The following is a 16,966-nucleotide window of genomic DNA, read 5'->3' as shown; positions in this document are numbered from 1 at the left end:
GATGGGCCAGCCTCTCTAACGTTCAGCTGCGATGCTGGCATGTGAGGAGAGAGAGGCTATGGTGATGGCTCCACCCCCTACATGTGAGTCAGCAGTATCACCTTGCTTCCATGGCTGCCTGGCTTTCCTCCACAGGCATTTCCCACCACGATCTCCTCCCTCACATCCCCTTGATTCCTCTCTCCTCAATCACCAACACCCATCACCCTATGATTGCTCCACAATCCCTGAACTCCAGCTCCCAGTCGCTGCACTTTCCAAGGGACCAGCATTCCTGTCTGGGGCATGTATGGCTCTGGCAAGGACTGTCTGATTCTCATTCCATTTAGGCTGCCACAGATCAGCTGTTTCACTCTCAGCCTTAAATGTTTCTCCTCTGACTCAGATATTGCCCCTATGGTGGGGATCAGACCCCTGCTTCAGTTCCTCCACCAGCTGAGGGCAAGTCCAGTCTTACTAACACTCCTACTTTTCCCCCTAGTTCCTTCATCCTACTGAGTTTTGCATGGTTCTATATATTATTTTCCGCTGGTCAGGTACTCCTGTCCACTCTCAGCTGGTACTCTGCACACACTTCTGTGTCTGAAGGTGTATTCCTGATGTATCCGTGGAGAGAGATGTACTCCAAGTCCACCTACTCCTCCACCATCGTGTCCCCCCCGCACTTTATTATTTTTTAATCCTTAGTTTAACATTCGGAAAAGCAATTCATGGGTCATATCAATACTAGATTTTAATGGCTGTCAAAGATGAGAACAAAACTTCACTGAAACAAGTAGCTCCAATGGAAGACAAGCCTATGGCTACACTCCCTGAGTCATCCAGGCTTCACGTTCAATCCATTTCTTTCATGCAAACATTTTTATGAAATTCAGCTAGTCAATCTTCTTCCCTAATGTCAATCAGACGTTCTTACAAACTACCTGAAAGATGTTGCATTTTTATGTTTCTAATCAAAGGGTTCAAAACCCAGTGAAAAGCTTTAGCGTCAGAAAGTTGCATATCCTTGTTTTTAAAATATGCACTGAGTTTTTATAAATGAAACCATGCATCATTTTCAGCAATAAATTTCCATTTCCCCCCAAATTCTTTCCTTTGAAATGCTGTTGTATTCCTCCTCATTAACACATCACCTTTCCCTTAAAGAGATAAATGTGTTGAATTTTAAAATATCCACTCTGTAGCGTTATTTCTTATAGTCATTTGTCATCACAGAAGAAGACAACAAATTTGGATCACTTGTATTTTTTTTTTAATTGGTAAGTCATCTTCAATTTTTTCAAGGCTTTGCAGTAATTTCCATTGAGATGACCAACAACCAAGACCCAAAGACTGAACAGAATCAGATAGGCAAGAAGGTTAATCCAGGCAGGTTTGTCAAAAGAAGCAGGAGGAAACTAGAGAAAAGGGGCAGGAGGAATCTGGGAAGTTCCGCTGTGGCTTCCAGTGGTTGCGACAGGGCACACGGAGCCTTAGGCAAAAGTTAACAGATAACCCTGCCCAGGCATCATAGAGGTCCCACAAGCAGAACAGAGACCCAGACACAGAAACAGCATCTCAGTGCCCAAGAGAACTAGAGGAAAGCAAGTCATGGCTCAGGTTCTAGGGAAACCAGGAAATCAGACAAGTTCTCAATGAGGGCAAAGGAATATAAGTCTGGACCATCATCAATGGACTTCCCAGGTGGTGCTAGTGATAAAGAATCCACCTCCTAATGCAGAAGACATAAGAGACGCGGGTTCAATCCCTAGGTCAGGAAGATCCCCTGGAGGGGGACATGGCAACCCACTCCAGTATTCTTGCCTGGAGAATCCCCAAGGACAGAGGAGCTTGGAGTGCTACAGTCCATGATGTCACAAAGAGTCAGACGTGACTGAAGCAACTTACCATGCATAGCATGCATGATCAATAACAGTGTCTGGACACAGTGCTAAGGCTTCATTTTGAATAATCTTATTTCCCTGGGTGAAAGATAAAAGATTTGAGTCCTGTAGGCTTCAACTAACTCCTTAAGGCCATACATCTTAAAAAGCAGTACAGTCAGGACTTAAATCCAGATCCTCTAGCAGGTTTGATCTCTGAGTCGGGATGATTACCTGCAGGAGGGCATGGCAACCCACTCCAGTCTCCAGTATTCTTGCCTGAAGAATCCAATGGACAGAGGAGCTGAGGGGTTACAGTCCATGGGGGTCACAAGGAGTTGGACACAACTGAAGTTACTTAGCATATGTGCACCTCTAGCATCAGAGCTACTAGTTTGACGCTATACTACACTTCCCATCTGAGAATAGGACCAGAGCCTGATTGCTAAGCCAGAATATTAGGTCAAAACAGAATCCAGGACCTCCCTGGTGGCACAGTGGATAAGAATCCACCTGGCATTGCAGGGGACACAGGTTCGATCCCTGATCTGGAAAGATTTCACATGCCAAGGAGCAACTAAGCCCATACATTGCAACTACTGAGCCTATGTGCCACAACTACTGAAAACCACACCCTGGAGCCTGGGCTGCGCAACGAGAGAAGCCACTGCAGGGAGAAACCCGGGCACCAAAGCAGACAGTAGCCCTTGCTCACTGCAGCTAGAGAAAGCCTGTGCAAAGCAATGGAGACTCAGCACAGCCAAAAAAAAAAAAAACAGAATCTGGCCTTCCCTAGTGGTCTAGTGGTTAAGAATCCACCTGCCGGTGCTGGGGACAGGAAGATTCCACACCATAGAGCAACTAAGCCCATGGACCACAACTGCTGAGCCAGCGTTCTAGAGCCCAGGAGCCAAAACTACTGAATCGTGTGCACCTAGAGCCCATCCTCTATAAGAAGGGAAGTCACCACAATGAGAAGCCTGCACGCTGCAACTAGAGAGCAGCCCCCACTCGCTGCAACTAGAGAAAGCCCTCACACAGCAACAAAGACCAGCACAGCCAAAAAATCAATGATAAATAAATCCTAACACACACACACACACACACACAGAATCTGCAGCCAGGCTAATAAGGCTGAGATCTTCAGAACCCTGCTTTGGGGCTTATTAAATTCCCACCGATTGCTACAGAGTCTGGTTTCCATGGAGACCAAGGCCAGTTTGAGCTGAATAGGAGTTAAATATTTCTAACTTTGAAAGTATGAGACTGGAGAGGCAAGAAAACAGGCTCTCCTACTGTCTCAGGTAAATGGCGTATACAAGATCATTTTACAGAAGGAGAAACTGAGGCTCTGAAAAGGTAAATGAACTGCTTAACACCATCCAGCTTGTGAGAGAGAAAGCGCTTAAATCCAGGGTTCCTAGTCTTAAGTCTAATGCCTTTTTCATTGAACAGCAGCTTATTACACACACTCCCACCTAACTCCAAATGTATGCGATTCTATACTTAAGTCTTTATTTAATGATTTGGAAAGTACATGTTAGCATCTTTTCTAATGGTGTATATAGAGACACAAACTCTCAGTCAATAACTACCTACATTTAATAGAAATCTTAGTATCAGTGAGCCTGAAAAGGTAAGGAGTCTTCTCTTTTATTAATTAACTATAGTATACTCCTCTCCTTCTTATGAATCAGTGGATAACTAACTTCTCCCAGAGTGGTCAGGAGGAAGAAGTACATTTTATCTAAGAGACAGAAAAATGCACTTTACAATGTAAAAATCAATAAGGAAGAAACAGTCTTAAATTAGGTGCAAACAAATATATCATGATAAACCAATCAGAAGATGAGAAGAGGAGGTCAAGTTCAAACCCTTGATCTTGGCTTCTAGGAAATGTGTTTTGGCAAAAATAATAAACCCCTAACCTAGACACACAACTAACAGTATCCCATTTTTATATCAAATTTGCCTAAAATATCTCAAGTCAGTTCAGTCGCTCAGTCGTGTCCAACTCTATGCAACCCCATGGACTGCAGCACGCCAGGCCTCCCTGTCCATCACCAACTTCTGGAGTCCACCCAAACCCATCTCCATTGAGTCAGTGATGCCATTCAACCATCTCGTTCTCTGTCATTCCCTTCTTCTCCTGCCCTCAATCTTTCCCAGCATCAGGGTCTCTTCCAATGAGTCAGCTCTTCGCATCAGGTGGCCAAAGTATTGGAGTTTCAGCTTCAACATCAGTCCTTCCAATGAACATTTAGGACTGATCTCCTTTAGGATGGACTGGTTGGATCTCCCTGCAGTCCAAGGGACTCTCAAGAGTCTTCTCCAACACCACAGTTCAAAAGCATCAATTCTTCAGTGCTCAGCTTTCTTTAAAGTACCTCAAGAAGCCATTAAGGCCATGGTATAAACTCTGCTTCTGCCTCAGTTCACAAACTAAAAGAAAACTGGTTCACACAGTCTCAGAATTGATCATTCCCTGCCATGGTGGATTTTGGGTAGAATAGAAAAAATTGCATTCTTGGCTAGCACCTGTGATGAAGAGTGATGTCTTGTTCTCCTGACATTTTTCAGTTCAGTGGATTATGTACTGCTGCTGCTAAGTCGCTTCAGTCATGTCTGACTCTGTGCGACCCCATAGATGGCAGCTCACCAGGCTCCCCCATCCCTGGGATTCTCCAGGCAAGAACACTGGAGTGGGTTGCCATTTCCTTCTCCAATGCATGAAAGTGAAAAGTGAAAGTGAAGTTGCTCAGTCATGTCCGACCCTCAGCGACCCCATGGACTGCAGTCTTCCAGGCTCCTCCATCCATGGAATTTTCCAGGCAAGAGTACTGGAGTGGGGCGCCATTGCCTTCTCTGCATGCTTCTCTACCTAGTTTTAAAAGTTGTTGAGATACTGCCTCCTCTTTCCCTTCCCTTTCCATTCCATTCTCCTCTGTGCCCCATCTCTCAAACCCCTCTTGTGGTTTAAGCTATACACACTCATTTCCCTAGTTCAGGCCAATAAACTCTATACTGTCGTAAAATCTGATTTCCTCTCCTTCCTGCAAGAGCTCCTCCATGAGTAATCCATCTCACATTGCTCTCCCCTTCCCTGAGTCTTAAGACACTCACTATCAACAACATACATCTTAGCACTAGACCCATCTGAGTATTTCCTCTATACTAACCTTAACTCCTCAATTCACTTGTGCATTCCCTGAAAACAAGGGTATGGTCTTTGGCATCCTCTTTTGGATAGGATGGACATTGTATGGAAGGAAGATGTCTAGCCCGAAGCAAGACAAGTGAGCCCAAAACACTGAAAGTTTAAGAAAAAACACACACCAGCACTGTTGAAGGTTTATGAAAGCACTAACGATGTTCAGGACAATGAGCCTTAGAGCTGTGGGGTCAATTGTTCTTGGAAGCAAATATATTATTTAGTGAGATGGTATGACATAGTGGAATTGGCTCCCATCAACTGAAGGGACCTCACTAAGTTCATCCTGGCAACACAAGGATCCATTTTCATCACTGTAATCAATACTGGGGACAGTCAGGCATGAAAGATGTTAACAGCAGTTCAGAATGTAAAGCTGGCTGTTGAGAAGGGACGACTATGAGCAGTTACCTTGCTTTAGAAGATCCATTTGCAGAACTTAAATTTGCTGGCATTTTATCCTCAGGCCTTTACCTGTTTGTGAGGATTAACTGCGGTTGAGTGAATCAAAATAATTTCACAGCAAACAGTCATTTGACCAAACCAAACCCATTGAGACATAGAGCTCCAAGCTGATTACCCACTTCCAGGCTCCATCAGACATGAATTTATTGATCAAAGGGGAAAAATGAATTGAAAAGTAAGTGTTCATCCAAACTCCATTTCCTGAGTTATCTTGGGGTTATGAAGAGTTTCAGCTATAGAGTTATCATCAATAATCCATCTCACTAGATAGTCACTAGATCTTTTTAAGTGTCTAAAACTCAAAACTACTGGAATAATCTTGGCCGTTTTTGCTGTGTGTTTTCTTTAAAGACCAAAGCTTTCAATGTGCATCTACAGACATTTATAGATGTCCCGTAAGTATAGTGACTTTGGGAGTGCATATTATTGATATTAAATAATGTACTTGCACTCTTCTTGTTGATAATAAGAAACCTTTTTCTCCTTCAATTATATAAAATTCTTACTCATTTACTAAGAGACAGCCAGGTTGTTATACATTAGGTAATGGACAATTTAACCTAATATTAAATCCATTAGGTATGAAACATAGCTAGTGAGTGATTCCTTTTGTGTGTTCATCTCTAACAACACATAACACATTGCCTGGCCTGGTACATACACAAGCACATGACATGTGTCATCCACTGTGTCAACATCGAGTTTTCAGGAAAAAACATGATTTCTGTCATCAGAAGAATATTGAAGATGTTCAATCTGGTTGAAGACACAGACATTGAATAGAACATAAACACAAAATCATATACAGTTGAGAATTTTGCTGAGCAGTAGTAAGGGAAAATTGCTAAAAAGAATATGATTATACTGGGAAAAATCAAAAACCTTAAGTTAGCTTGGCAATCAGGGAGCTCTTCTCTCAGAAAATGACATTTGTAACTGAACCCTGAAGGATGAGTTGAGGTTGGCCAGGTAAGGCGTGGATGGTAAGCCTTCCAGATAGAGCATAATAAGCAAATGCCTAGAAACAGGGAGGAACTTAGTGTATCTGAAAAATTGAAAGAAAGCAGTGGTGCTGAAGTGAATTGGGGAAATGACATCAGATGAAGGTGCAAGATAGGCAGTAAGAGTAGAAATTTTACTATGGGAAATAACTAAAGAAAAGCAGAGAACTAATGCCATCTGATTTACATTTTTAAAATGAATGCTCTGTGCTGAATGGAGAATGGGTTTGAAAAGGACAGGATTAAACGTCTGGAAAGCAGTAGACTATGACAGAAATCTTGAAAGATGATGGCGGTTTGTTCTAGAATGGTGTTGACAGAGATGGAAGAAATTATATGGAATCAAGAAATATTTTGGAAATGGAATCTAAGAGGACTTTGAGATGGACTGAATTCTGGGTGATGAGGGTGAAGAAGCCAAGTTTACTGTCACATTCCTAACAACTGATAGATGGGAATGCTATTTATGAGGAAGAACTGAGAAACAGCAGTTTTGTGAAGGTAATAGTGGGGGAACTAGTTTAGTTCACTATGCCAATAAGACATCCAGAACAGGATATATGAAGTAAACTTTAGGGACAGACTGGAGAGGTCAGAAGTCAACTATAAATCTAGGAGTGGTCATTATATCAACACTATTTGAAGCCATGGGAAATGAGACCTTCCCAGCAAAATGAGAGAAAAGGGGCAGAAGGCTCAGAGTACAGATAGAGGCAGTATGCCATGTACTTAGTGCTCTGTCATGTCCGACTCTTTGCAACCTCTTGGACTGTAGCCCACCAAGCTACTCTGTCCATGGCAGGTTCTGCAGGCAAGAATACTGGAGTGGGTTGCCATGACCTTCTCCAGGGGATCTTCCCAACCCAGGGATTGAACCCAGGTCTCCCTCATTGCAGGCTGATTGTTTATCATCTGAGCCACCAGGAAAGCCCATAGATAGAGGGGGCATCAACAACAAAAAAAGTTCAAAGGGAGTAACAAAGATGTGGAATAATAGAAAAGTTCAATTGGACAGAAACTAATAAAAGAGAGAGACTTGGCAGAGAATACTGAATTCTGAAAGGCATAAAAAAAAAAATGAGAATTTAAAGTGACCACTAGATTTATTGTTTATGGGTTAGTAGACATGAGGCATGAAAAAAGTGGATTCAGGGGAGAGATATAGCATGAAAACAAATTGGAGCATCCTCAACAAGTTGAAGAGGAATAGAACATAGAAAATGAAGACAGCATTCATAGACAACCCTTTCTAGAAACTTTACTGTAAAAGAAGGAAGAGAAGCAAAGCTGGGCTCCAACTGGAGACAAATTTGGAGTAAAGACAGATGATAACCATCAGGGAGTCCCTGAAAATGTGAAACTTGGCACAAGCTAGTATCTCTCTTAGTCTGCTGCTGCGTCGCTTCAGTCGTGTGTGACTCTGTGTGACCCCATAGACGGCAGCCAACCCAGCATCCCATCCCTGGGATTCTCCAGGCAAGAACACTGGAGTGGGTTGCCACTTCCTTCTCCAATGCATGAAAGTGAAAAGTGAAAGTGAAGTCGCTCAATCGTGTCCGACTCTTAGCGACCCCATGGACTGCAGCCTACCAGGCTCCTCCATCCATGGGATTTTCTAGGCAAAAGTACTGGAGTGGGGTGCCATTGCCTTCTCCGCTCTCTTAGTTTAGGTGATCCAAACTACGTCTGAACAAGGACTCAACAAATTAGCAGTTTCTTTTACATTCAAACTGGAGGAGAGGGGTTAGACGACTAAGAAGAAAAGAAGGAACAAGGGAAGCTAACTCAGAAATATCTTATCAGCTGACTGCCACCAGGAAATCAAGGTGTAATTATGCTAGAGTCCATCTAAGGTGTCCTTTAGAGTATATTCAGAATTGTTCACCCAAGGGATGAAAGAGTTCACCACTAGAAAAGTTGTCCTATGAGATGGTAACTTCCTCGTACTTCCCAATCTGCCCCCTGCCTCAAAATAGTTGAGCAGATTCTTACAAGTGTCCCACTCAGAGATGGTAGAGGAGCCTAGGGTAGAAAATGAGAGAGACCCAGTATAACTGAGGCCAGTGTCTGCTAAGTTAAATCTGTATGTAGCTGGCTGCTATGGTAACCACTAGAGTAAAAGAAGGAACAAAAGAATGTGAAGCAGGGTAGAGCAGTGTCTGATATAATGTCTACCTTGATGTTCACACACTCTGTGTCCTTTCCAATCTGGAAAGATGAAATGGCTTGTGTCAAGTTCTTAACATGTCCATCCTCCTGATTCCTGGCCTCCAGACCTCCCTTTCCCTGTTTAAGATGAATTACTCCAAGTAGCCGTGATACCTGACAAATAAATTAACGGAATATGGGTTTTAATAAATTCTGGTGACAGAAGCAAGAAATGTTTTAGAAACATCAACCAATTAGCCTAGTATTTTATGAGCACATACTGTATTCCCAATCTGCACGTAGTAGTGTAGATTGTCAAAGAATATGAAGTGTGGTCTTTGCTTTGATGTCTCATTAAAAGAATATTCCATAGACCCATGGGAAGTGATCTAAAAATAGTGGAAAGCTGGATATGATTAAATAACAAATGTAGAATAAGAGTGTGTCAAGCTAGCAGATATTTAGTTATGGCAATGTTTCTGTTGGTATTTCTCTGAGTAGCATCTCAGAGGTGATGGAGAGCAATCATGAAAGCTATTTGTTTGGGTTAGAAATTTCAAACTCCAAATGTTAACAGAAGCTATCTCTGGGTAGTGAATCTAGAGGTGATTTTTACTGTCCTCTGTAGATGTTTCCATAAGTCTCACAATAAATATATATTATTTTTATATTCAAAGAATATATCTTTTTAAAAAACCAAAGGACACAGAGCTGCTAGAATTCTCATATATTGCTAGCTGGAATACAAAATGGTACAGCCACTTTGTGAAACACTCTGGCAGTTTCTAATACAGTTAGACACACACTCACCATCGACCTAGCAATCCCACTCATAGACATTTACCCAAGAAAGGTAGAAATGGTCTCTGTTTCTCTCCCTCTGTCAGTCTTGGTCTCTCTCACTCAAACACACACACACATAATACACAAATGTTTAAAGCAGTATTTTTTTATAATCACAAAAGCTAGAAACAACTTAGGAGTTCTTTTACCGATGAATGAACAAATGATGATATACCCATTCAAAGGAAGACTAACCAGCAATAAAGAACAGTGAACTACCGATACATACAGCAACACGGAAGAATCTCAAATGCCTTATACTGTATGAAAGAAGTTCCATAATGTATGGTTGCACTGATATGACATTTTGAAAAGGCAAAATTATATAAATAGAAACTGATCAGTGGTTGGCAGGAATAGGAAGTAAAAGGAGAGGTGACTATGGTACAAAGGGGCAACAGAGTAATTTGAAGGCTGGTGGCGCTGGGTTTTATCTTGAGTGTGCTGGCTGATAGACAGCTGTATATGCTTGTGTTAACTCAGGTCTCCACATGAAACAGTTTACATTTCAGTGGGAAAAAATTTTTAAAGTAAATAACACAATGAAGTCTTAATAAAACCATGGTAACAGCCATTTTCCACAAGTGAAAAACAAAGGGAGACCATCTCAAGGGCTGTCAAAATAATCAAAAGAAGAACTGATGAAGATGTGCTCTGTGTGGATCACTGAGAACCAAACAGGAGCAAAACATCTGAGAACCATTACAGAGAATCCATAGGCAGAATTTATGGGCTCTCTGAATACAGAAGCAAAGAGCAGGACACCAAAGTCTACTCTAGAATCATAAACCCCAGACACACATGCTCTTTCACAATGATGAGAGTACTGGTGCAGGTTCTTTAGCTTGCCAGCAAAAAGACCAACTGTAGGTAAGACACACAGAGAAAATGGAAATGGGAGTGGGGAGGTACTGGGAGGATTTTAGGTATCTCACAGGAGCCTGAGAAATGCTGAAAAATGGTATGCCAGACAACTCTCATTGTCAATTGAAAATCTTCTTTACCACTTCTGTGGAAGCCAGTTCCACTCAAATTTCAACCGGCTTAATTTCAGCTGGACAACACCTACTCTGACCTTGTGTTCCTCTCATTTCTAGTCCCAGGGCAGCTTCTACACCAATGTAAGAGATGCCCAGAGGGAAGTCTCTGAGCACCCACAAGTGTACAAGTCAGAGTGGAGAGTTAACATCATGGGGAAGCCGTCAACCAACAGGAAATAGTAGTCTGTGAATAAATGCTTCCCTTTCTTCCTCATTCAGAGCAACAGTTTTGATACCCATTTTGAAAATTTCCTACATCAAGTCCTTTGCATTAAAGACCAGTCACAAGTAGTGCTGGTCAACTCAACTCATATTGATTATCTTTCCCCCATCTCTGTTTCATTTCCCCTGTCCCAACTCACTGAAGTCACATTATCAAATATACTATCTATAAGGCAGTCTTTGTCTCAGGCTTGGCTTCCAGGCAAACCCAGGCCAAGACATGAAAGTCTTGGGAAGGATCCAATATAGCTCTGGAAATCTCAGCTCTAGAAATGTAGGGATTATCTCATGAGCATGATGGCATCAGTAGACTCTGCTCTAACCAACTTCCAACTTCTTCCCAGGAGAGAGTTTGATGGGCCCACATGCATCCTCTGAGGTCAAAGGGTATGGAATTCATGCCCTAATAGTGACAGAATCATTTGGAGAGGAGAAGAGGCAATTCTTCAGAGTATGTAGAGGTTGGAAGTAGGGGATCATTTAGGTAAATTCTGTTGTCCAGTTGCAAATTACTTTTGGGATTATGTTGATTTCTTCTTCTTTAGCAAAAGTGTGCATTGTGTCCATCTTTGTGTCTGAGTATAAGTTTCTTTTCTCTAAAGTATCAGCAGCTTCCTAAACCCTGATTAGAGCCTTAAAATAGAAAATATAAGCATGATTCACATGTATTATGGAATTTTCTGGTAGTTTTTCTGAAAGCTTAATATGGATATTTTGTATTTGGAAAGCCTAGACGGTGGCAATTGTTAAAACAGCCAGCTTCATTTTTCACTCACTCTTATTTTGTCTCTCTCTAGGTTAATATCCAACACAGGTATTAAGCACTTGCCAGCTGTTCACAAGATTCAGTCTCTCCAAAAGGTTTTACTGTAAGTTTGAAGAGCGGTCACCAACTCTTTACTCATAGCTGTTCTGTGCAACAGCCTCTGGGCCTGTAAAAAGCATTGTGTAGTCTACATCCTCCAAACGTGTTGCTCTGGGTGAGCAGGCGTAGGAAGGTAAACAGCAAGCATCCCAGCTTTACCTAAAGACCAGCTAATCTCAACTTAGTCAGCAGGCTGAGTCAGCAGGCTCCTCAGTCAGACAGCTGTCAACAGAGCCAGCTTGCAGCACATCAGGAAGTCTCTCCTTCCTTCACTGTTGAGGGCTTTTCACGCCTCCCTCCTGTAACTCCCCTTGTCTTCCACCAGCCTCCCCTCCTCCTTCCAGAATGCCCAGGCTGCCCTAGGCATAAAGAAATCACTTGACTGAAGTGTTAATGACAATGTATTTACCTTTTCCCAAGGTATCTATTTTGAAAGACCAACAGAAAAGGCAACATATAATAGCAAGTTTATTTTCAATAGTGAAATTGTAAGAATCTGGACAGATGCAAAAGAAAGAGGTAGGAAAGGGACGTAGTGAGCAAAGGGAAGGAAGGAGGGAGGGAGGGAGAGAGAAACACAGAGAATCCCCTCTAGTTCCTCAACTTGTCCCAGAGAGTTTACTCCTTTTACATTTAAATGTTAGATCAGACTCAACAGGGAAGCTTCAGAGGATGAGGTGCAAACAGAAAAATGAGATGTTCTTCAGCCTTTTAGTCAGGAAGAGGAAAACCAATGATCAAACTTTTCTGTGACTCAAAAGAGGTCAGAGGAAGAAAACTAGCTTCAAGAAGTAGATTGAAATGAAGGAAGATGAAGGCCCGACTAAGGTGAATGGAGAGGTTTGGTAGAAATGAAAGGTCAGCTTAAGTGACTTTGTCATATTGAGCAGGTACCAACTGTGGAGGCAAGGATAATAAAGGAGTACATTAGAACCTCACACAGTTGAATTAGCCTAGAAAACTTTCAGAGATGTAACAGACTGCATGTCTGCAATTGCACTTTTAAGAAGAACTGATATACTAGAGATAAATTAGATGTCATCAATTTCCCAAACGTTGAGCTCCTCATTCTTCAGAACAATAACTATTCAAGCATTACCTCAGTTAAAGACTACACCGTGCCAAGTAGACTACATGTGGGGAGGTGACACAGGATAGAGCTGGTATAAACATCTAATCTGTCTGTACTTTCTTCCAGAGATATTCAAGATAATATAAACATCCACACAGTTGAAAGAAATTCTTTCATGGGGCTAAGTTTTGAAAGTATGACTGTGTAAGTAAAGAAAAAAAATCCAATGGAGTAACATTTGGCTTTTCATGTAATGCTTTCTTTGTCATAATGGTATGTTCCGTTTTTGCAGGGCCAGGGGGTGGGGTATAACTTTGGCATTTCTCCATTCCAATTTCTCTCTCGTTCTGTGTTTTTCCCTCTCTTCCCAACTTTACATTTCCAAATCACAGCATGGAGCCATGTTAATAATTTATGATTCTGTGGTGCGATTCAAGTGTTTAAAATTGCTCTTTGAATGATGGTCTCCTGTGATGCAACATCTGTTCTGAGGGACAGAATAACTCATGCATCAATAAAGTTAGTTATTGCCTGGAAAGGCTTTTGTTGCCCAAAGAAAAAGACCAAGGAGGAGTCTGAATCAGGAAGACATGGATATTCCCTCATAACCATGCCAAGCAGCTCCTGTTCAGCCCCACATTGGGCATATAAGATGACTTCACATTTGCTTAGAACAATCACGTTTTTTTAATGAGCTTGAGTTACTCTCTATGATTTTTGTGAAAGTTTGTAAATGTACTCTACATTGTTAATGAACTATCTTCTAATCGTCTGTGCCAGTAGCCTGTGTAGCAGTTTATCCACTCCCCAAGATGGCCAGGAAATAGGGCACTTAGGCTACCCAAGTGCTTATGGGATCCTTGGAAGTTAAATGCACAGAATGACATTTGGGAGACTGGTAATTGCAATTACATATGTAAGAAAAGTATTTTCTCTTTACATTTCACAAATTGCTGTGGTTCTTTAAAATATACTGTGTGTGTTTCAATATGCGGTACGTACAAAAAGCAAGTTCTACTGCAGAAAGAATGTTGGTTCTTTTCAAAGCAGTAATATGATCCAGAGACCCATCTATATGAAAAACAAACAAAAACAACAACAAAAGAGATGGGGAGGGAACAGAGGGAAATAGTAGGCAGATCAGATCAGTCGCTCAGTCGTATCCGACTCTTTGCGACCCCATGAATCACAGCACGCCAGGCCTCCCTGTCCATCACCAACTCCCAGAGTTCAGTGAGATTCACATCCATCGAGTCAGTGATGCCATCCAGCCATCTCATCCTCTGTCGTCCCCTTCTCCTCTTGCCCCCAATCCCTCCCAGGATCAGTCTTTTAGAATAAAGCTAAACACAGTATTTGACGTAAATTTATTATGGTGAAAATCACTCAGGTGTGTCTGACTCTTCACAACCCCATGGACTATAGAGTCCATGGAATTCTCCAGGCCAGAATACTGTAGTGGGTAGCCTTTCCTTTCTCCAGGGGCTCTCCCTAACCCAGGGATCAAGCCCAGGTTTCCCTCATTACAGGCGGATTCTTCACCAGCTGAGCCACAAGGGGAGCCCAAAAACTTTATTACAGAGAACCAACAGAAAAATTTGAAAGGGACTAGCAGAGAAATAGGATGTATGAAGGAAAATATAAAAATCAAAGGCATGGATTCAGAGGACACAGCAGTAGGACAAAATTGTAGATAATACCTAATCCTTCCACTTAATATTGTTCATGATATTTGAAATATGTGTGTGTGTGTGTGTTGGAATGAGTTGATGAGGTGTGAGAAGCATGAGAGAACAAGAGAGCAAAAGAAATAAGCAGTAGGAAATATGTGTAAAATAAAAGTAATTGTTTAAGTATAGAAGAGGAATAATACAATTTGACATGAGAGTTGAAGGAAGAGTTAAGTGAGAGAAGGAAGGCCTTAAAAGATGAGTGGAATTTAGCCACAGCATTGGCAAAGGAGGAGCAGAGGAAACAGAATCTCCAAAGCCACGAAGGTTAAAACAAAAAGGTAAAAGGGAACCTCTGGAAAATGGTGAGCGTCTGAGTACCACTGGCCTACTATATTACAGCAAAGGGATTCTTGGCTGGCATAATGGAGGGAGGAGCTTAGTGATCAACGGAATCAGAACTACCTGGATGCTTGCGCTATGTTAAGTGTTGCTCTAAACATACATGTCATTTTTAAATATTGTGATTCAAATATATGTATTCAAAATGAGTTCATGTGGCAAGTTTAGTAATACAGTTCTTTTTATTTTTTTGGCTGCACCGAGGCCTGTGGGATCTCAGTTCCCCAGTCAGGGCCTGAACCTGGGCCATGGGCAATGAAAGCATCAAGTCCTAACCACCAGACCACCAGGGAACTGAGTATTTTTATAGAAAACATATAAGTGGGAACCTGAAATTAACATAATGTCAGATGTCAATTATCTCACTTTTTAAAAACTGGTGTGTACTAATAACATTCTCACAGTTTTGTGCACTGATATGCATCCTTTGGGAGAAGGCAATGGCACCCCACTCCAGTACTCTTGCCTGGAAAATCCCATGGACGCAGGAGCCTGGTGGGCTGCAGTCCATGGGGTCACTAAGAGTCGGATACAACTGAGAGACTTAACTTTCACTCTTCACGTTCATGCATCGGAGAAGGAACTGGCAACCCACTCCAGTGTTCTTGCCTGGAGAATCCCAGGGACGGGGGAGCCTCGTGGGCTGCCGTCTATGCGGTCGCACAGAGTCGGACACGACTGAAGCGACTTAGCAGCAGCAGCAGCGTGCATCCTTTTTGTCCAGAACATCAGACAGAAAGCAAGCTCTCCTGACCTACCTAGTCTTAACTCTTCCCAAGTGGAAGAAAAGAACTTAAGGAAATAAGAACTTGAGACACCATCTCAGAAACCTGAGACTACAAAAAATAAAAAATAGAGATCATAGCTGTTCTTCACTGACTCCTGTCCATGGATACTATGTGGATCCCCAGAACTGAGAACCTACTTTCCTAGTGAGGACAGTTTTCATAAGAATCAGCACTTCTCAGACATGTCTCCAAAGGACCAATTCACATTTGTGAGAGAAGTTTTTTCTTTTTTTTCCCCCTTAACCTCGGATGGCCCTTAATCTACATATAACAGAATCAGAAGGTCCACACTCCACAGTTTAAGTCTTCAGTTGTTCTTTGTCTGGGCCCTACTTCTGGCTATAGGGACACTTTCTGCCTCTAGGGACACCCAAGGGTACTCGGGGGAAAAAAAAACCTGGCAAAGTAGCTCTGATGATGGCAAAAGCTCTCTTTGCATCTTTCAAAATCCTAAACCCCTTTTCTACATACATATAAGTAAATATATTTTTAAAATAGTCCAACAATGAAGGATTATCAGACACTTGGCTAGCGGCTCAGGGGGAAATGAAGAGTAAAAACCCACCACAAGGAGGCCCTGGAGTCCTTCCCCACCTCTCCACTGACCACGCAACCAGAAAGTCTGAACAGGGAAGTACCTAGCTACGGCCTTACTCCACATGCGTTTCCTCCCTTCCTCAACTGGCTTCCGTCTTCCTGCCCCTCAGTGAGCTTTCATGGGCCAGGTCCTCCCACACCTTCATTCTTTAGAAAGAGGACAGACTCTGCTTCTGGAGCTTTCTGAGCCTTCAATGACTGAACATACTGGGGAAAAGATCCAAAAAAAAAAAAAAAAAGACTAAGGAAAACCATGATTCAGTTATTCCTTAGCTGATGTTCTGCCATGTTTGTCGTCACCATCATGATGAGGTTTTAAAACCAACACTACCTCTCTTAAGAGACTAGGCATGTAAGAGTTCTACTGCCTAACATAACCCCCTGGGCAGGAATTCTGGACATAATTTGTTTATTGTGTGATAATCCATTACTGACATCAAAAAATGCTACCTCCTCTATTGATTAAGAAAATCTGTAAAGAAAAAGGGCTACTTTGAATACAATAATTATCTTAGTCTACATTTTACATAGCCACATCTATTTCTATTCATGAAAAAAGTATTAATTATCTAGCCTATAGAAAAAAGATAAGTGGCAGTCACATGGATTTCCTCACCACTTTTGCTGGATTAAGGGTCAGCCAATTACAGCCCACGGGCCAAATCTAGTCCTTGATCTAGGACTTGTTTCTATAAATCAAGATTTTGATGATAAGGAACATGAATGCTGAACCTAAATGAAGCAAAATAGTACTCCAAATAAAAGAAAAAAAAATCCATT

General features: G+C 41.9%; 1 protein-coding gene across 2 annotated transcripts in view; it reads left to right on the top strand.

Annotated features, from left to right (window-relative positions):
• Positions 1 to 16,966, top strand: part of FSHR (follicle stimulating hormone receptor) — a 192,058-nt gene that overhangs the window by 152,382 nt on the left and 22,710 nt on the right. Inside the window, exons 5-6 of one of the 2 annotated variants that reach the window (XM_010855898.1) lie at positions 11,590 to 11,661; positions 12,856 to 12,933. In XM_010855898.1, the coding sequence (XP_010854200.1) occupies positions 11,590 to 11,661; positions 12,856 to 12,933 (150 nt within the window). The remainder of the gene's footprint in view (positions 1 to 11,589; positions 11,662 to 12,855; positions 12,934 to 16,966) is intronic. The other variant, XM_010855900.1, reaches the window with a different exon arrangement.

This window comes from Bison bison, unplaced genomic scaffold (assembly GCF_000754665.1).
Source record: "Bison bison bison isolate TAMUID 2011002044 unplaced genomic scaffold, Bison_UMD1.0 scf7180017864370, whole genome shotgun sequence".
Lineage (NCBI taxonomy): Eukaryota > Metazoa > Chordata > Mammalia > Artiodactyla > Bovidae > Bison > Bison bison.
The sequence above is the reverse complement of the archived record's forward strand: the minus strand, read 5'-3'. Positions and strand labels throughout refer to the sequence as shown.